Raw genomic sequence first — 20,876 nt, forward strand, 5'->3', positions numbered from 1 at the left:
TTTTCTCCTTTCTCCTGCCTTTTCTCACCCTTTCAACATCTTTCCAGAAAGTGGCAAAGAATTAGATGGGGAACACTGTAGGTGAACAGCAGAAGCAGTGTTGGGTTTGGGGGTTTTCAATGATGCCCTATCTACTAGTGGGGTCCTAGACCAAATTGCAAAGTAGATTGCTTGGCCCTTGCTGCTGTTATGTGTCCCTCTGAATTCCTTTTCTGCCTCCTTCCCTTATTGCCTGAATCCTGAAGACTAGTATTTGACGTTGTCATCTCATCTGGCTCCCCAAAGACTTATCCCATTTATGTGGGTTCTCTTGCTGAGAATTTACCATCCTTTTCTGTTTCCCATTTTGACCACTATTCCCTAAGTGTTCCTGGTGTTTCAGGGAAGTTTTGGCTTTGATTACCTGAAAATCATTCATGGTAATGCCAAAATGAGAATGTGACCCCACTTTCTAGAGGGATCTGTTTCTAAACAGTAGATGCTTCAGAACCTCTTCCCCTAGCTAGGTCATGGTTCTAGGCTAAAGACCAGGAAGTAAAACCATGATTCCTTGAAATAATTCTACCCTTTAACTTTCCATAATTCAAAATGTGCTTTTCCACAGTCTGCCCATATTAATGAAAATTTTACAGTGTTTTATAGGTGAAAGGGTATACATACTTACATACAACATTTGCTTATAGTGGCACTAATATTACTCACGGTATTGAACTGTTATAATTCACTCATGCATTTTTACTTAACTTTTGTCTTTGAAAGAAGTTATCTTGGACCTTTGTGAATTCTCTATTGATGATTTTCTTACTTAGGTTTTATTCCATTAATTCTTTATAGGTGAAACCAAAAAGATAGCCATTTTAACCATTTTGGATGACTCTGAGCCAGAGGATGATGAAAGCATCATAGTTAGCTTGGTGTACACCGAAGGCGGAAGTAGAATTTTGCCCAGTTCCGACACCGTCAGAGTGAACATTTTGGCCAATGACAATGTGGCAGGAGTTGTTAGCTTTCAGACTGCTTCCAGATCTGTCATAGGTCATGAAGGTAGGTTCCTTTCTTTGTTGAGCACATTCATTCTCTTTTCCATGGATGTCATTTTTTGTCTAGTTTTTTAAAGTTTCCCATTTGAAAAATTCTTTCATTATTTTGTACAGCTGGGTATGTTAATGTACATGGAGCTTATTTGGGAGAGGGCTGTATAGTGAACTGTTTAACTAGATTTAGGAGCCTCGCAGATTGGTATTGTGTTCTAGCTTGCCACTCCCCACTAGTGTGATTTTAATGAAATTGGTCAAACCTAGGATGCTCAGCTTTCTCATCTGTTAAATGAAGGGAAATACTACTTCCTTCGTAGGTTTCTGTGTGAGGATTAAGTGGATAAATGTAAAGTGCTTAGCATAGTTCTGGGCACATAGTGTATATGTGCTCAGTGGTAGCTGTTGATGTTAAATGGTGAAATATTGGCTCTCTGTTCAAAAAAAAAATAGCAGTTTCTGATCAGTGAGTATCTTAGCTTGGATTTTCTATGTTTGTATATTTTATGAACAAAGTGCCAAACTAGAAAAAAATTATACAATGTCCTCTTTTCCCGTAAAAAAACAGTAATTTCCTTGAATCTTAATATTTTACATCATTTATAGGGTTTACATTTATAGGCTACTTTTTGTTTAAACCATTATAGCAGTGTTTTTGTCTTTGAATAAGTCTGTTTGAGATAAAACTGGTATTTATAGTCTGTTTCACTATAATTTGTGTTTAAAATTAAAAAATAATTGTACCTAAAAGAGTTAAGAAATGAAAAGGATATAGATCATGCATTTGGACTTCGACTTTATGGATGAGAAAACTGAGACAGAGAGATTAAGTGACTGGACACAATCATATAGCTAGTTAGTGACTGTGCCGGAAACTGAATGCGTTTTAGTGTGCATCACCTTTTACCTTACTGTACTCCCAACTTGCAAGTTTATTTAACTTAATGCAAATATCTGAGCCATTTTCCAATACTCTTTCCTTTTATTAACGGTTTAAAATCTCATGTTGTCATAGCAATAGTGAGTAAAAGTGACTAACAAATTGCTATAAGTCAATCTAAAGACAGATCATCAACTCTTGAAAAAATTATTTGTAGTATAATACAAGTAAAAAGTCACTGGAAGAGAAGTTAATCTCAATAATAATGACAACAACAATAACACTTACTGAGTGTTTTCTGCATGCCAGACATTTTACATCCATCATTTCACTTAATTTTAACAGGGCTATGAAGTGGGTATGACGATATACACCAGTTTTTCACACAAGGAAACTGAATGTTAGAGAGATTACCCAGCACATAGTTATTCATGGTGGGGCTTAAACCTAGTGTTGTCTGAATCCAGAGCTTATGCTATAGGGCACCTTGTGAGATGAAACTTGTTTTGCTTGAACTTACATCTACTGCAGAACCTGACAATGCAGGAACATTGGGTAAATATTTCAGGATTTGAGTTGTAAGAATAATGAATTTGAGTAACAGTGTGCATGTGAGAGGAGGAAATTTGGTGAGAGAATCTGACTCTATCTTAAGCTAGGGGTGGAAATTGGATTTTTAGAGATAATCGTTGAAATCAGGAAAATTAAAGATCTAAAATTAAGATCTTAGTGGATAGAGGGAGAAAAGCAAGTTGTCAAGGATGGAGCTATGTGGGACACCAGGGTAAGGTCCTGGGACAGGCAAAAGGCAAAGGGGAAAGGGGAAAGAAGGCTCTGCCAGAGAGGTGGAAAGAGACCAAAATAAGAATGTGTTTTCATTAGTTATCAGAAGAAAGTAACCAGCGTGTCTCGTACTACATGGGCAACAAGTGAGATTAGGTTCCCAAATGGGCTAGAGGGAACAGTAGTAACTGCAGAGGAATTGTAAAGGAAAACTTGGCATGGAAAGCAAATAACTAAGGATAACAAAAGACAGGACTGTAGAAGCCTTGGGGGCAGTGCTCCTCAAAGCACAGTCCTCAAGCTGACATCTGCACACAAAGTGTTTGCTTTTTGTTTGTGACAAGATAAGTTTGAAAATTGAAAGAATCTTTTCTAGAGACTTTTAAAATGATTTCATTTTGCTGTGATATCCAAAAGTGATATCTATGGGCTTACATTTTGTATATGTGTTCTTTTTGCCATTTAACTTATCTAGTCATTTATTTTATTGTGTTTTACAAAAATGTCAGTTTATGATAGATCAAGGAAAACAAAACAAAACAAAAAAACAGACAAAAACCCCTTGTTTGGGACTTCCCTGGTGGTCCAATGGTTAAGAATCCACCTGCCAATGCAGGGGACACAGGTTCGACCCCTGGTCTGGGAAGATCCACATGCTGCGGGGCAGCTAAGCCCGTGCACTCTAGAGCCCGTACACTGCAACTACTGAGCTCACGTGCTACAACTACAGAAGCCCATGGGCCGAGAGCCCGTGCTCCGCAACAAGAGAAGCCACTGCAATGACACGCACCGCAACAAAGAGTAGTCCCCGCTCACTGCAACTAGAGAAAGCCCGTGTGCAGCAACAAACACCCAGTGCAGCAAAAAAAAAAAAAAAAAGTGCTCAAAGCAGAATAAAGCCAACCCAGAATTCTATACTAGTGAAAACATTTTTCAAGAATGAAAGTGAAATAAAGATATTTTCAGATAAAAGAAAACTAAAAAAAATTATTAAAACAAAACCAAATCCCATCCTTCACTGCATTAGGGGTGAGAAGCACTGCCTTAGGGGATATTCTGTTTGTTGGCTCTGTGAGCAAGGAAAGGAGAAAAATTGGCGAAACCAGATTAAAGCGTAGAGTATTTTGGATTTGCTTTGTCTTGTTGAAGAAATATAGAGAAGAAGGCAATGTAGAAGAAGAGAATAAAAGTGTTAGTGGCATGGGGGTGGGTATAAATAAGTTCAGGGACCAGAAAGGATTAGATTTAAGGGAGGACACAGAGCTGGACTAGGTATGTGATTTTCAGCAATATGATGGGACTTTTTTTTTTTAAGAATACAAAAGTATTTGGATGTCCAGGATCACTTGAAGGGCATTTTAACCGTAAAGGAGCTAGCGTCATTACATGCGTCCTGTGGAAGTCTGGGTGGTGACAGTGGTGGTGGGTTGGAGGCTCTGAAGAAACCCAGGCTCTTGTGCTGAGCACCAAGTCATCTTGGGGAAAACTGCAGGGTCTTGGCACCTGTGTTCTCTTTCACCTGAACGAACTTAACACCTGAAAACCAGATTGTGGTCTCTTTAGTCTCCAAGAGCTAAATACCTGCAGGGGATGCAAAGAGAAAAAATGATTAGTCATTAAAACATGTGGTCCAAACGTGTTATTGGTTTATCATATCAGAAGCATATCCTATCTGCTTCATCATATCGATCTATGAGCATGAGTTTGGTACAGGAAATAGAACAATGAATTGCTTTCATTAATCAGTACTCCCTAGAATTTTTACATTTTCTAAATAAAAATTGGTAGGAATTGCTATTTTTTTTAATTTACTTTTCTTTCCCTTTTCTCCTAAACCTTTTCCTAGAGTCTAAATTAATTTTCTTTTTTCAAAAACATTATGTCTAACCTCAAGAATTCAGTATTTTGTGCATGTATTCTTTGTATTACTGCAAAATTGCATAGAGAAATGTATATCAAGCAGATGTTTACAAAAATGAAAACTTCGTGGTGATTCTTCAAAGATAACTGCTAAAGAAATGGGGTAAAAAAAATCATGCCATGTAGGCTTTTGACAGTGTTAACATTGCTTTTGACTTAGTGTTGGAGTTTCGTTTATGTGATTAGATTTAAAATGTGGACAATGCTGAATTTCTGGCTCTAGAATACATTTTCATTTCATGGCGAGGAATTGCCTTAGTGTTTAACAGTGTATTGAATTCTGTAGAATCCTATTTCTACATTTTTGTCCTAAAGCAATTGGACAGATGCCCAGTGGTAAATATTACTTTCTTTCAAATGTAATGGGCAGACTTTAGAAATATAGGACAATAGATTTTTACTGTGGTTGCAAAGTATGTATAAATGTGCTCTTTATAAATCTGTGTTAAACGTTTCACTTCACACATCTCTGCAGCATCATAATCATTATGTCATGTTCAGTGGTTTTAAAATTTCTCCTTTTCTCAGAGACAGCATGTATTTTTTCTAGGTAAAGATTTGAACAAGAGATGTGATTCTTTAAAAATATATATCGAACTGCTATATTAGAAACACTCAACTTTTTTTCTTATTGACAGTTTGTGTTTCATATTATCCCTGTAATTGTTTTAAGTCATTTTCTATTAGTTGTAGAGCACAATCAGTTTGGATGGTTCCTGTATACCACGTATACATGAATCTATTAAAATATATTTCCTGTATTTTAGTTTTCCATTATTTTTATACACATTGTAGTTGACGTTTATCTTTGTAAAAACAATCCTGATTTGTTTTAGGAAGAAATACACGAAATACTCTGGGTTATTAAAATTAATCTTATTTTCATATTTCTTATTTGTGTTAGGCTAGGTCTAGAACCCATATGATAGATCTTCCTTTTTTTTTTTGGTCTTTTATGGCCACGCCACGTGGCATGTAGGATCTTAGTTCTCAGACCAGGGATAGAACCCATGCCCCCTGCAGTGGAAGTGTGAAGTCTTAACCACTGGACTGCCAGGGAAATCCTTTTTTTTTTGGTCTTAGATCTTCTGCTTAAAGTTAAAATGTATCACCGATTTTTTGGTGGACTCTAGATTTCATATCAAGATGATCTTACAGGAATTAGTCAGACTCTTTAGTGGGGGAGGGCCCTCTCTAGGTCTTCATTCTGGGCAAAAACTAGAAGGCAGTGTGGTAAAATATTGGCTATCTGAAAATTTTACCTTCCTTCTTTAGGACCTATCTTCTGTCCTTTCCTCGTATTTAGAAGACTGAGCACTTGTTTCTAATTTTTTCCTTTTCCTATGTTCTTTGACTTCTCCTCTAGGTAGAAGGTAGCTTTCTGGTAATTCTTCCTAGAAGGCTTTTTTTAAAAAAAAAAAAAAAACATTTATTTTTTTATTTATCTTTGGCTGTGTTGGGTCTTCGTTGCTGAGTGTGGGTTTTCTCTAGTTGCGGTGAGCGGGGGCTACTCTTTGTTATGGTGTGTGGGTTTCTCACTGCGGTGGCTTCTCTTGTTGCAGAGCACGGGCTCTAGGCGCGTGGGCTTCAGTAGTTGTGGCTCGCGGGCTCTAGAGCGCAGGCTCAGTAGTTGTGGCACACGGGCTTAGTTGCTCCGTGGCATGTGGGATCTTCCTGGACTAGGGGTCGAACCCTTGTCCCCTGCATTGGCAGGCGGATTCTTAACCACTGCACCACCAGGGAAGTCCCTAGAAGGCATTTTAAATGGACCTGATTCTTGGCAGTCTGCCTTAAAGAGACAGTTAATACCTCTATTTTGATTCTTAGGAAAACCTTCACACTATTTATGCTGTTGACGTGATTTTTAATAGGCTCATGAAATTATGTGTTTAAGGAATACTTGGTTTACCTTTTATTTGTGTGTGTGTTGTGCTTCAAATTGTGTTTCTTGTAATATTTTCTTGCAAGTTAAATTCTTGCATGGTAACATTAAATTTTCAAAGGTGATATTAAGTGGTATTAGACTGAGCATTTTAAAATTTATTTATTTATTTATTTATGGCTGTGTTGGGTCTTCGTTTCTGTGCGAGGGCTTTCTCTAGTTGTGGCAAGCGGGGGCCACTCTTTTTTTTTTTTTTTTTGGCGGTACGTGGGCCTCTCACTGTTGTGGCCTCTCCCGTCGCGGAGCAGAGGCTCCGGACGTGCAGGCTCAGCGGCCATGGTTCACGGGCCTAGTTGCTCCGCAGCATGTGGGATCTTCCCGGACCGGGGCACGAACCTGTGTCTCCTGCATCGGCAGGCGGACTCTCAACCACTGCGCCACCAGCGAAGCCCGGGGGGCCACTCTTCATCACGGTGTGGGGGCCTCTCACTATCACAGTCTCTCTTGTTGCGGAGCGCAGGCTCCAGATGCGCAGGCTCAGTAGTTGTGGCTCACGGGCCCAGTTGCTCTGAGGCATGTGGGATCCTCCCAGACCAGAGCTCGAACCCGTGTCCCCTGCATTGGCAGGCAGACTCTCAACCACTGTGCCACCAGGGAAGCCCTAGACTGAGCGTTTTTACATGTAATAAGTTTGTAGGAGGATTTTACTTTTTTCTCTCCTTAGCATTTCATTTTTAGTTTTGCCTTTAATGGTGTATTTATTCCCAAATCTCTATGTACCATCTTACAACCATAATTTTTTTTATTATGATATTTACAGATTCCCCTTCAATATGGATTTTCATTGACCTACATTTTTTTTTTGCCACTTGTATTCCCACTGCATTTTTAGCACTTGTTCAGACTTCTATAATTTTCATTTTGAAATATTACTGGGTTTTGTGATTTAAAAAAAAATTGAAAACCATGAGTCTATACCTTTTTCTTTGGGTCACCAGACAACACTGTAGGCGAAAGAGCTTAATAACTCCAAGGTTCTCTCTCTGCCATTCAGTAATAAACCCTTGAGAAATTCTGCCTGGTATACAATAGAGAGACTCCAGCGTTTCATTGTAGTGCCTGTGTTTTATTCATATGAGTTATATAAGTATAAAAATTTTAAATGGCATGGCAATTATGGCTGATTGTACCCATTCTTTCAGTTATATCCTATCATTGGACACTCTTATTTCTAATAACAGTTCTTTTATGTTTCAATAAAAACATCCAAGTCATAGTCTGCTATTGTGATAGCAATTAAAAATTTTTTTTTGTATTGAAATATTTTAAAATGTGTACATTAAACATTGAACTGTTTTAGGAAATTTTATTTAGAAGTCTGTTTTTGCTTTCTTATATTTTCTGCTGTCCCAAAATAATTTATGTAATAAATGTATTAAAGTTACGTATGCTTAAATTTAGTATGAAAATTTTATTTTGTTTTTTAGTAATTGAAATAAGATAATCTCTAAATTAATGAATTTATGATATTTTAAGAAACCTTCCTATTAGAAATAATTATTTAATTTTATTATTTTAAAAAACTGTGGTAGTTAAAACATATTTGGAAAGGGTGTTTATATTTTACTGTGTTATTGCTACTCTCCTCATTTAAAAGTGTCAGAAGTGTGTATTTATTTGGATAACTAAGTAAAAATGGTATTTTTAATGAACATGCATGGATTTCAACTATATGTCTATGCTATAAGGATGTGTTCTTTAAAGCCTTTTAAACATGAATTCATTTATCTTTTAACAATTATTAGTTTTTAGTAATATAGTTCATTAATGTACCTTAACTTCTGTTCATCATCATAAAATTTTTGAATTCAGCATATTTTCAGCAAGACACATGGCCATCACCAGTACTCCCTAGGAGCTTACTTTTCAATTCCAGCAATTTAGAAGAAATGACTTTTATGATTTTCTTCAATTTTACAAAATATTACATGAGGATAAAAGCCAGGAATGGAAAGTATCTAAAATGCCTCATTTATCCAGGAAGGATAGCTGTAACTTTGGTGAAGTTACAGAGGTTGATATACAGATTTGACACCTTTCCTTTGTATTTCTTTCTATAAAACAAAATCATTGATGGTATATGTAAGTTACAATTTCAAGAAATGTGATTTTCAGGTATTTGCAAGCATTTTTATGCATGCATTGTGTAAAATCACATTGCATACCAGTGTAAGGAATTTTTGTCCTTTCGGGAAGTGAAGGAAGAATTTACTTGTGTTATTACTAGTTTTGACCATGAGGACTTAATTATTTTCTTTAATTTACAGAACATTTATGTTCTGGTGCATGTTTTGGAGTGTATAAAAGTTTGTGTTTTCCATTTTAGCATGTGCTTTTGTAACTTTTACATGTTAAACTTCCTGAAGTTCTACTAAATGGAAGTATTTAGAAGTGGGATAAACAATAATGTGTTGATAAACAATAAGCATGTATAAAGCTTCTAGAAAATTGCAAACAAAACAGCTTTGTAATATTCTTAGAAAAGGTACTGTAGTAGTTGCATGTTTGGGATTTGGGTTTTGTTGACTTCAAATGTTAAGCTCATTTTACATTAAACATTCATCAATCTGTACATTTCAACCTGCAGGAGAAATTTTACAATTCCATGTGATGAGAACACCCCCTGGTCGAGGAAATGTTACTGTTAACTGGAAAATTATTGGGCAAAACCTAGAACTCAATTTTGCTAACTTTACCGGACAACTCTTCTTTCCTGAGGTAATACCACCAAGAAAAGCTTTACTGCAATATCTGGAGGTAACCGTGTTTTGTGAGGAAAATGGGAAAACTCTGATTATGTAATACAAAGATTAATAGAGATCCATGAGAGAGCTGCTCCCTTAGAAACCTAAAGGAAGAACATTACTCAAAGAATTTCTAAGACTTAAGGAGGGGGTTTGTTTTTCCGTATGTACTAGGTAGATTTCCTTTAAGGAAACAGAAAAAGTTGACTTTGTATTTGAGGCAAGCCCTCTTGTTGCTTTCTTGCCCTCCCACTGTTGGTGTCAACTGTGTCATTAAGAAGATGATTACTGCTTGTCCCTCTTCTCTTACCCCTCACTGTCTTGGAACTTTCAATGCACTTGGAACTTAAATGTTTCACTGCTATGAAACAGCAAATATACCCTGAGAAACAAATGTCTTTTTATCTTCTGTTCACACAGTATTTTTGAGGTTACATTTAAAAGCTCTTGCTGACAGTTTGAAAGAAGATGATTGGTGGAAAATAACTATAAGAAAGCAGTTCTTGGGTAGAAAGTTAGCACTACTTTATTGTTTCTCTTCGTCTTCACTTCTCCGCGCTCACTTGATATGAATTCTTGTTTGGTAAATTGTTTCATTCTTTTTCTCTTCATTTTCACTCCCTCAATATTAAGCCTAACCCCTATAACCTTCTGCCTTGAGGGCTACATTTGACTTCTAATAACTGGTTTCCCTACAACACTGGTCTTCTTTTCCATACTCCAGTTTTTCCCATTAACCACAAAGAAATCTCTCCAACTTATTGCTTTGTCTGGAATTTTCAATAGGGCTACATTACTCACTAGATAAGATCTATATTCATGAGCTCAGCACTCAAATCTTCCACAGTTGTTCCCTATCTACTTTAAGCCTATTTTCTTATGAGTCAGTGGGTTTTTATTTAATTTATTTTTTAAGCCACAGAACACTTTGTTTAAGTGAAAATATAGTTGGATGCACAATTTATAAGGCCAGTAAAAGCAGGAGATAGTTTGTGCTCAGTGACAGTAGAGGGATGAATTTCTTTCTGTTTGACATAGGGGTCATTGAATAAAACAATATCTGTGCATCTGTTGGATGACAATATTCCTGAGGAGAAAGAAGTATACCAGGTCATTCTGTATGATGTCAGGACACAAGGTAATGCAGAACTTAATTAAATTATTTTTCTGGTGTATTATTCTTTTCAGAAAAAAATAATAGTTGCTGTCTCTATATTTAACAGTTAGATGCATAGCGATTTTAAAAATGTTATTTAAATATCGTCTGCCCCATAACATTTAGATCCAAAAGAATCAGCTCAGAATGAAAATACTTATCTTTATGGATTCAAGTTAAAACCTCTAAAAATTTTGCTAAATATTTCCTATGGAGTAAAATATATTTCCAAAGGTAGAATTTAATGAAATTAATTTTATGCTAAGCTGACCAATTTGGATTCTGGATCAGTTTTATGGATAAATTAGATTTACTAATTTGAGCAAGTTATCTGGGTATTTTCCTCAGTTTCTAATCAATTTCTGTAATTCAGATGACCAGTATAGAACATAATGACAATAATAGGTCGAGCCAAAAAAAAAAAAAAAATTGCTATCTAAGAAGGAAAAAAAACTAAAAGGTAACTTCTGTTTGTCACCCTGAAGATTTCTGTTAGAGGAGTGAAAGTAACCACTTTCTGGTTACTTTAATATGTTTCAAAAAGTGGGGTTATATTTTAAGTATTTAGAAGTTAAGGTCAAGTCACTGTTAGATTTCTTGTGGTCCCTGACTTTCTTAGGAGTTCCACCAGCAGGAACTGCTCTGCTTGACGCTCAAGGATATGCAGCTGTTCTGACCGTAGAAGCCAGTGATGAACCACATGGAGTGTTAAGTTTTGCTCTTTCATCAAGATTTGTTTTGCTACAGGAGGCTAACATGACAATTCAGCTTTTCATCAACAGAGAATTTGGATCTCTAGGTTTGTGTTACTCTAGAATGAATGGAGTTTCCAGGCAGGTGCTTTTTTAATATTCTACTAGGGTGGATGAAAGCCATTGCTAGAATAAATCAGGGACAGGAAAACAATTAATATTTCTTAATTCAGGACAGGATTTTATAACTTCTTTATTTTTGAAAGATTAAAGGAATTTATCTAGTGTCACAGAATGCTGTGCAACAAACAGTCATAAACTCTCAGCAGCATATGGTAATGGGCCAGCCGTGGGTCCACTAACTGAGTCTGGGCTTGGCTAAGGTGGCTGTATTCCACGTGTCTCTCATTCTTCTCCTGGAACCAGTAGAGGCATAAGAAGGCAAGCAAAAACACGCCAGACCCCATAGGTCTAGGCTCAGAACTAGCGCACCATCACTTTTACCTTGTAGCCCAAATAAGTCACACAGTCAAACTCAAAGTAGAGGTAGGCAGGGATGCCTTGCCCACAGTGCAACATCACTGAGCCATTACATGGTAAAGGCCAAGAACAGAGGAAGGGGTGAAGAATTGGGGCCAATAATACAGCTACTGATGTGCTTTTAGGAAAGTCAACAAGTTCATAATGAGATACTATTTTTAATTTTAAATAATTTAAAAATCCCTTCCCATCCTATTCAATTAGGAGCCATTAATGTCACATATACCACAGTTCCTGGAATGTTGAGTCTAAAGAACCAAACAGAAGGAAACCTAGCTGAGCCAAATGTTGACTTTGTCCCAGTAATTGGCTTTCTGATTTTAGAAGAAGGGGCAACAGCAGCAGCCATCAACATTACTATACTTGAGGTAAAACGCTTATTTTGCTATTACTGTATTAAATGCGAATAACCACATAAAAAGTAGAAGTTGATTAAATGTTCTGGTGTCTTTAAATCAACTTATTTCTTTTTGTGACTTTTTTTTTAAAATTACACAGGGGATTCTTTTCTTGTCTAGATAGGCTGGTCTGTTGTTGTGTATTTTATCACAGAAACAACTTGTGATAAAGAAAATTTCCTTAGGGCAGTCCCGTTTAAGATGTCATTGGCCTAAGAGATTCCAAAGGAGCATTTTGATTACTCCAAAGGATTCATTGGACCAGCAAAGCCATGTAGGTCAGCGACTTAGTTGTTAGGACCGGTTAAATTAGAGATAGTGAGAAACTCACTAGAGGCTGATGGTATAAAATGTGATTATGGTCAAACTTAAAGTAGTCATTTCTGACTGAAATTGTGTTTTAAATGATTTTTCATGATGGGAAATCTTGTGTTGTTTTGGGACTTAGTGTTTCAACTACCTAAATTCATTTCCAAGAAGTTTATGAAAATAGTACATACGGAGAGGGTAGGACATGGTGTGTGGGGTGGAGGCGTAGGGGAAGGGAGAAAGAGAGAGAATGAATATTGCCTTAGAAAAATAATTTTCAGTTACTGTGTATTTTGGGGTTCTATTTTTTCAAGTTTTAATTTTCTCAGAGGCCTTTTACTTTTACAAAATTTTAAGTACTGTAAACCATCTACCATCTGAAATCAGTAATTCTTATTTTGTTGATTACTGTGGCACTGTGACCTAATATGGTAGCATGAGAACTCTAAAGCCAAAAGATGAAGGGTAATGTTATTTCAGTACGTGACATACAACACAAGGTTCCATAAAACTTTAAGGTAAGTCTTCTTCCAAATATATAATCTATTAATGTAATTGAATACAAATAAATGGATTATTCCTTAGATACGTTAGTTTTTTGTTGTTGTTGTTGTTTTTTGCGGTACGCGGGCCTCTCACTGTTGTGGCCTCTCCCGTTGCGGAGCACAGCCTCCGGACGCGCAGGCTCAGCAGCCATGGCTCACGGGCCCAGCTGCTCCGCGGCATGTGGGATCTTCCCGGACCGGGACACGAACCCTTGTCCCCTGCATCGGCAGGCGGACTCTCAACCACTGCACCACCAGGGAAGCCCGATATGTTAGTTTTTAAAGCAGAAAATATATAGCCACCTTCAGAGGTCTGGTTTACAGTCTTGTTTTATGAACACAAGGTTTCAAAGTTTCCTTTTTTCTCCCCAGGTTTTTGCAGTCGTTTCTGTTCTCAGAGTAGCACAAGATTAAGAGACTGCAAGCCTGTATTTACAGAAATAAGCCAGCCTGGGGCATGATAGGGGAGAGTTCTTGCATGGGGGTGGGGAACAGTGTGGGTAGGTTGGGGACAGTCCCTTTTACATCACTGATTCTGTAACTCACATTTGTCCCTGTTTTACAGAAGATAGAAACTGTGACCTTCATTTTCTTATTTTTTCACATGCCAACACATCTCCATTAAATACAATGAAGAGAGAGGTGTATGTACTGATATTATATATTCATATATATACATTGGGTTTCTGTGTCACAATATTGTTGGCTGTCTGGTTACTACTGATGTGGGTTTTGCTCGTCCTCATGTTTTGAGCAGCTGCCTTATTAGTGATTAATAGTAATATTGTATTAAAATTAACCATCACAAATATCTGTCACTTTGTAGGGACTCTCCCTAGGCCAGGTACTCCATACACATTATTTTTAATCATTATTAAAATCCCCAAAGTAGCAGTTACTTCTCTCATTATAAAGATGCCAGAATTGAGGCCTTAAAATTTAAGTAACTCACCTAAAATTACAGAAATTTGGTACTAGGTCTCTTTGACTGCGAAGCCTATATTTTTCCCATAGTATTATTCTATTCCTCATTCTAATCATTGGATTAGAATCATTTTTTTAAGGTAATTAAAAAGGTAATTAAGGTAATTAAAAAATTTAGCTCTTATTATATTTAAGGTATACTAAGTTTGTATGTTTATATAATTGGTTTACATATTATATTAGTCCAGGTAAAAAATGATATAATATTAGCAGTTTCATGTGGTTCAACCTAATAACCTATACAACCAGGTGTAAGTTTAATAATTTTATGTTTCTTTAAAAATTTCAGCTTTACTGAAGTATAATTAACCAGCACTGTATGGTAAACTTATGTAGAATCTAAAAAATATATAAAATTATAAGATATTTGAAGTGTATATCCTGTTGATTTGATATATGTTTACATTGTGAAAGAATTCCCCACATCTAGTTAATTAACACATCCACCACCTCATGTATTTATCTTTTTTTGTGTGTGAGAACATTTAAGTTCTGTTGTCCCAGCAAATTTAAATTGTACAGTACAGTGTTGTCAACTATAGTCACCATGTTTTACCTTAGATCCTCAGGCCTTACTCATCCTATAGCTGAGTTTGTACTCTTTTACCAATCCCTCCCTATTCCCCCTGCAACCCCAGCCCAGCCACTGGCAACCAGTTTTCTGCGCTCTGTTTTTACGCGTATGACTTTATTTTAGATTCCACACCGTGCAGTATGTCTTCCTCTGTCTGGCTTATTTTCCTTAGCATGATGCCCTCAGGGTCCATCCGTGTTGTTAAAAATGGAAGGATTTCCTTCTTTCTTGTGGCTGAATAATATTCCATTTTATATATATACTGCATCTTATCCATTCATCTGTTGATGGACACTTGGGTTGTTTCCATAACTTTGCTGCCGTGAATAATGCTGCAGTGAACATGGGAGTGCAGATACCGCTTCACTATTGTGTTTTCATTTCCTTTGGATAAATACCCAGGTGTGGGATTGCTGGTAGTTCTATTTTTAAGTTTCTGAGGAACCTTCATATTGTTTTGCACAGTGGCTGCACCAATTTACATTCCCACCAACAGTGTGAAGGGTTCTTCTTTTTCCACATTCTCACCAACACTTACCTCTTGTCTTTTTGATAATAGCCATTCTAATAAATGTAAGGCGAGGTCTCATTGTGGTTTTGACTTGCATTTCTAAGAGGATTAGTGATGTTGAGCACCTTTTAATGTACAGGTCGGCCGTTTGTATTTCCTCCTTGGAAAAATTTCTATTCTGTCCCTCTTCATTTTAAATCAGATTATTTGTTGTTTTGCTATTGAGTTGTATGACTTTTTTAGATAAATTTTGGATATGTATGATTTGCAAATATTTTCTCCCATTCTGTAGGTCGCCTTTTCTTTTGTTGATGTTTTCTTTTGCTGTGCAGAAGCTTTTCAGTTTGATATAGTCCCACTCGTTTATTTTTGCTTTTATTGCTTTTGCTTTTAGTGTTAAATCCAAAAAAATCATTGCCAAGACATGTTTATTTTTTCTGATTTAAATCTTTTCTACTCTATGTTTGCATTTTATGTTTTCTGTATACTATTTAAATATATATATTTATATTTAAAAGATAATTTTTCAAAACAGCTTGTAAGGTAATTAATTTGAGAGCATAATTATAGATAATTTAATGGGTGTAATTTTTGCAGGACGATGTACCAGAACTAGAAGAATATTTCCTTGTGAATTTAACTTATGTGGAACTTATCATGGCTCCTTTAACTTCATTTCCTCCTAGACTAGGTATGATGGGCTTTTTTGTTTGTTTCTGTTTACTCACTGCAAACGAAGTAAAGTTTCTTCATTTTTTAATCAGAAGTGATCATTGTGAAGTTTGCTTATGTCAGCTATATGTGTAAATATGTGAGCTTTTAGATTTATTTAAATTTAAAGACCATCGTATATTGTAGCTTTGTACATTGGACAGCATAAAGAAATTTAAAAATTGTGTGATGCTTTTTAAACATTACAGTTATTTAATAACCAAATTTGTAATCTTCAAAATAGAATTAGTCCTTATGAAGGCATTTTCCTTTTAAAATTTAATTTGCTATTTTCATTAGATCTCCAAACTCTCAGATGTTTTTATTTTCTCTTAGATTGAGTAGGGTGTTTGTTTGCTGTGTTCTCTGCTTCTTTTTTGACTTTTTATCTCTTTCTTTTCATGCTTTAGAAAAGACTCAGTTAATTCATTACAGACTGAAAGGTAAAACTTGAACCTTAGTACAACTTTATGTAGATTACTTTAAAAAGATATATTCCTATTATTAAAACACGAACTCTTGCTTACGATTTGGACATTTGATATTGGAAATTTTGTCTGCAAGTTTTAGGTGTGACGGCCTAGTGGGGGTTGCTGGTGAGTTGCCCTGAAATAGCCTGCTCCCCATCCCTTGGTTAGAACAGCGGTCCCCAACCTTTTTGGCAACAGATACCGGTTTTGTGGAAGATAATTTTTCCAAGGACCAGGGCGGGGGTGGGGATGGTTTTGGGATGATTCAAGCATATTACGTTTATTGTGCACTTTATTTCAATTATTATTACATTGTAATATATAATGAAATAATTATAGAACTCACCATAATGCAGAATCAGTGGAAGCCCTGAGCTTGTTTCACTTGCCACTCACTGATACGGTTTTTTTTTTTTTTTTTTTTTACATCTTTATTGGAGTATAATTGCTTTACAATGGTGTGTTAGTTTCTGCTTTACAACACAGTGAATCAGCTATACATATACATACATCCCCATATCTCCTCTGTCTTGCATCTCCCTCCCACCCTCCCTATCCCACCCTTCTAGGTGGTCACAGAGCACCGAGCTGATCTCCCTGTGCTTTGTGGCTGCTTCCCACTAGCTATCTATTTTACATTTGGTAGTATATATAAGTCCATGCCACTCTCTCATTTCGTCCCAGCTTACCCTTCCCCCTTCCCGTGTCCTCAGGTCCATTCTCTACGTCTGCGTCTTTATTCCTGTCTTGCCGCTAGGTTCTTCAGAACCACTTTTTTTTTTTTTTAGATTCCATATATATGTTAGCATACGGTATTTGTTTTTCTCTTTCTGACTTACTTCACTCTGTATGACAGTCTCTAGGCCCATCCACCTCACTAAAAATAACTCAATTTTGTTTCTTTTTAAGGCTGAGTAATATTCCATTGTATATATGTGCCACATCTTCTTTAACTGATAGGGTTTTGATATTAGTCTGCAAGCAATTGATTTATTATGATCTCTGTGTAGTCAAACCTCTCTGCTAATGATAATCTGTATTTGCAGCCACTCCCCAGTGCTAGCATCACTGCCTCAGCTCCGCCTCGGATCATCAGGCATTAGATTCTCACAAGGAGCGCGCAACCTATATCCCTCGCATGCGCAGTTTATAGTAGGGCTTGCGCTCCTCTGAGAATCTAATGCCGCTGCTGATCTGACAGGAGGTGGAGCTCAGGCGGTAATGCGAGTGATGGTGAGCGGCTGTAAATACAGATGAAGCTTCACTCGCTTACCTGCCTGCCGCTCACCTCCTGCTATGTGGCCTGGTTCCTAACAGGCCACGGACTGCTACTAGCCTGTGGCCTGGGGGTTGGGGACCCCTGGGTTAGAAGGTGCTCTGGGCAGAGGGAAAATTAGTCTGAGTTAAAGGGGGAGAAGCATGGCCCAGAGCAGGGGCCTGAGGAATGGGAGTTCCGCACTCACTTCTGAGGCTCAGTATGACAACTTTGAAAATAGCAAAAGGGAATAATCAGTTTTTAACATATTATTATATTATTACTTGGAAAGTTTCCATTTTTATGCAAAAGAAATATATGATTCCAACAACTAGGCTGTTTACATCAAGCAATTATTACAAGTTAATTATTGTTCACACTAAGAAAGCTGACAGAGTACATCATATTTCCTTACACTCAGAGGTAATTTGAATAGTTTAACTTTTGATAAGTGCTTTCTAATGCTCCTGTTTCAAGTGCTTTGTATATTAGTACCATTATTCCTTATGTTTGCCCATTTTATAGATGGGGGAGCTGAGCTAAGTGCCATGCCGAAGTCAAACAGCTAGGAACTGGTGGGGCTGGGCTTGTGCTCTGTAGCTTGATGGGCACAAATCCTGATTTTATATTCTTTCTTCAACGTTGTTGATCCCTTCACTCAGAGAGAATTCCACTTTCCTTACCCATTCTTCACCCAGACAGCTGTCATACGTATCCGAGAGTAAGGTGGACCTTCTGAAATTTAAAAGATAAAGATGAACATATTAAAGAACAGAACAAAACAGTAACAGGGTTAGTTACTATTTCAAGATTGAATAATGGATATTGGTAACATACTGAGCTTGGTGGACAGAATACAGAATAAAAAGGGATAAGAGAAATTTACTTTAAGCTTAGTCTTTATTCCACCTAACCTTCCCCCATCTTTCCTACCTTCTCAACTTCTGTTTGTATCCCTGTATCTCTCTGTCTCATTTTCACACCTGTATTTTTCTCTGCAGCACGTCCTGCCTTTCTCTTCCTATTTTTCCCTCCTCTTTCTACTCCTTGTAACTATCCCCATTTTCCTTTCCTCTTGAAATGGATTAAAATAATAGAAATTAACCGTAACTTCAGTTGCTTATTTTATACTGTTCTCAGTTGATTAGATTTCTGTAAGTCAGTGGTTCTTGTTAGCAAAAGTTTCCTCATTCACAAGTTATTAAGTATTTATGTCTTGTTTTCTTAAACATCTTTTGAGTAATGTTGGCAATACCTCTATGTTAGGAATTATATAATACCAAAGGTCTTTAAATTCTATATCAACGAATTCTCTTTTTAACTACTTACATTTATTTAAAGGTATGTTTCTGTGCTTTTTCAGATTCAGAGGGCTTGACTGCACAAATTATTATTGATGCCAATGACGGTGCTCGAGGCATGATTGAGTGGCAACAGAGCAGGTAAACCGAAGCCTGCGTAAGAGCCCTTTTCTGAGTTTCAGATTCTCTACTATCTACTGAATAAAAGCTTATAAGGAAAAATGAATGTATTCTTTTTATTATAGATTTGAAGTAAACGAAACCCAAAGAAGTTTAACATTGGTAGCCCAGAGGAGCAAAGGGACTCTTGGCCACGTTTCCTTGTTTGTGTATGCCCAGAATTTGGAAGCACAGCTGGGGCTGGATTACGTCTTTACCCCAATGGTGAACTCATTGAAAATTATAGTGATTTAGGCCCTGTAAATAAGTTAATCTTGAAATAATTAACTACTGTATATTCCATAGTAAATTAGGGAAGAAGATTTCCACATGGTGGAATAGCTGTCTTCACTATTTTGGTAAATTGTATAAATTAAACTTTCAGTACTGTTTTAAAGATTCTTCTGTATTTTACTTCATTCATTATTTTATTGTAATATTTGATACCCACTTCTTATTAATTTACTACCTTATTGCAGTATTTGATACTGGAGAACACACATTATTGTGTTACACAATTTATATCATTAGATGACCTTTCCAGAGTGTTTCTTACGCTTCTTGAAAATGTTAACTCTTCCATTTCTTTGTTTTACTTTACCGAAACACCTTTAGTGTTTGAAAATGTTTATCTTGTCTCTTCGTGCCTTTTACTGCTTAGTCAAATGTTTCCTTTCTTCCTCCACAACTTCTGCTTTTTAAACTTAATATTGTAAGTTTAAATAAAAAGAGATCATGAAAAAGTAAGGGAAAAATCCTGTAAATAGGTTAGTTCACATTCAAAAGTATATTGTATTTATTTCCAAACATTTAAAAAAAACTCAGAGTGTATTTAAATATAATACTGCTACTTTTACTTTTTTGACCAGATTCTTCATTTTGCTAATGGAGAAAGGTATAAACATGTTGACATCATGATTCTTGATGATGACATTCCGGAAGGAGATGAAGCATTTCAGCTGATTTTAACAAATCCTTCTCCTGGACTGGAGCTGGGGGAAAATATTATAGGTAGTTGATGATTTCTTATACACAGCTCCTTTTCACCCCTTCACTCCTGAGTGAGCCACAGGCTGTGGGTGATGCACTGACACCATCCGCCGCAGTCACACATTAGCATTTTACAATTTTTTTCATGTAGGTCTTACTTTTTTACTTTGATTGCTAGGTATTGTTGCTATTATGAACGAGGTCCGTTTTTATTATATTTTTAAATGGTTATACCTGATATATAGAGGTATTACAATAATCTTTTTGAATGCATGCTCCAAAGCAGACTTCCTAGCTTTGAGTACCAGTACTGCCACATCCTGACTTGTGAATTTCCACAGATTGCCTGTCTGTGCTTCAATCATCAGTTCTTAAAATGAGAATGATAATATAATCAACCCCATAGGGTTATTGTGAGAATTAAATGAATTAATAATATAGGTTAAGCAACTTGTAAGATCTCAGTAGTATTAGTTGTTGTTTCGGCTATTATTATTAACATTATTACTAGTGGTGGTAGAAAGTAGAAAGCTCTTGATTTCTGAAGGTTACTCACCTTATATTTTAAACTCTTATAATAGTTCTAACAATTTTTTTCTCTTGCCTTTTCTAAGAAGACAATCATGATGTCTAGAAAATAGTGACAGTCTTGGCAATTCCTTTCCATTGCTTTTATACCTGTTACCAGCCTGTTAGCTCCAGGACGATGCTGAATAGCAGTAGCAGTGATGACAGGCGTCATTGTCTTGTTCTGTTTTTAGTGGCAACCCTTCTAATGTTTCAACATTAAGTTTAATACTTTCTGTTGGCTTCTGAGACATACCACTTCATCAGGTTGAGGAAGCTGTCTTTTATTTCAAGATTACTGTGTTTTTATTTATATCATGAGTGAATGTGGAATTTCATTAGATGCCTTTTAAAATTTCTCTTGTTTTTAAGATGATCTAGAAAAGAGTTGGCCTGGTTTACAATGAAACA

The 20,876-nt window shown here is 36.4% G+C and overlaps 1 protein-coding gene across 1 annotated transcript in view; it reads left to right on the forward strand.

Moving 5' to 3' along the window:
* Positions 1 to 20,876, forward strand: part of ADGRV1 (adhesion G protein-coupled receptor V1) — a 520,998-nt gene that overhangs the window by 94,286 nt on the left and 405,836 nt on the right. Inside the window, exons 34-43 of the mRNA XM_029215616.1 lie at positions 835 to 1,044; positions 9,147 to 9,277; positions 10,342 to 10,441; positions 11,079 to 11,258; positions 11,896 to 12,059; positions 15,610 to 15,703; positions 16,134 to 16,166; positions 18,812 to 18,890; positions 18,995 to 19,133; positions 19,778 to 19,919. Of these exons, the coding sequence (XP_029071449.1) occupies positions 835 to 1,044; positions 9,147 to 9,277; positions 10,342 to 10,441; positions 11,079 to 11,258; positions 11,896 to 12,059; positions 15,610 to 15,703; positions 16,134 to 16,166; positions 18,812 to 18,890; positions 18,995 to 19,133; positions 19,778 to 19,919 (1,272 nt within the window). The remainder of the gene's footprint in view (positions 1 to 834; positions 1,045 to 9,146; positions 9,278 to 10,341; positions 10,442 to 11,078; positions 11,259 to 11,895; positions 12,060 to 15,609; positions 15,704 to 16,133; positions 16,167 to 18,811; positions 18,891 to 18,994; positions 19,134 to 19,777; positions 19,920 to 20,876) is intronic.

The sequence above is a fragment of the Monodon monoceros genome, unplaced genomic scaffold (genome assembly GCF_005190385.1).
Source record: "Monodon monoceros isolate NGI ecotype Baffin Bay Population unplaced genomic scaffold, NGI_Narwhal_1 Super_Scaffold_12, whole genome shotgun sequence".
Taxonomy (NCBI): domain Eukaryota; kingdom Metazoa; phylum Chordata; class Mammalia; order Artiodactyla; family Monodontidae; genus Monodon; species Monodon monoceros.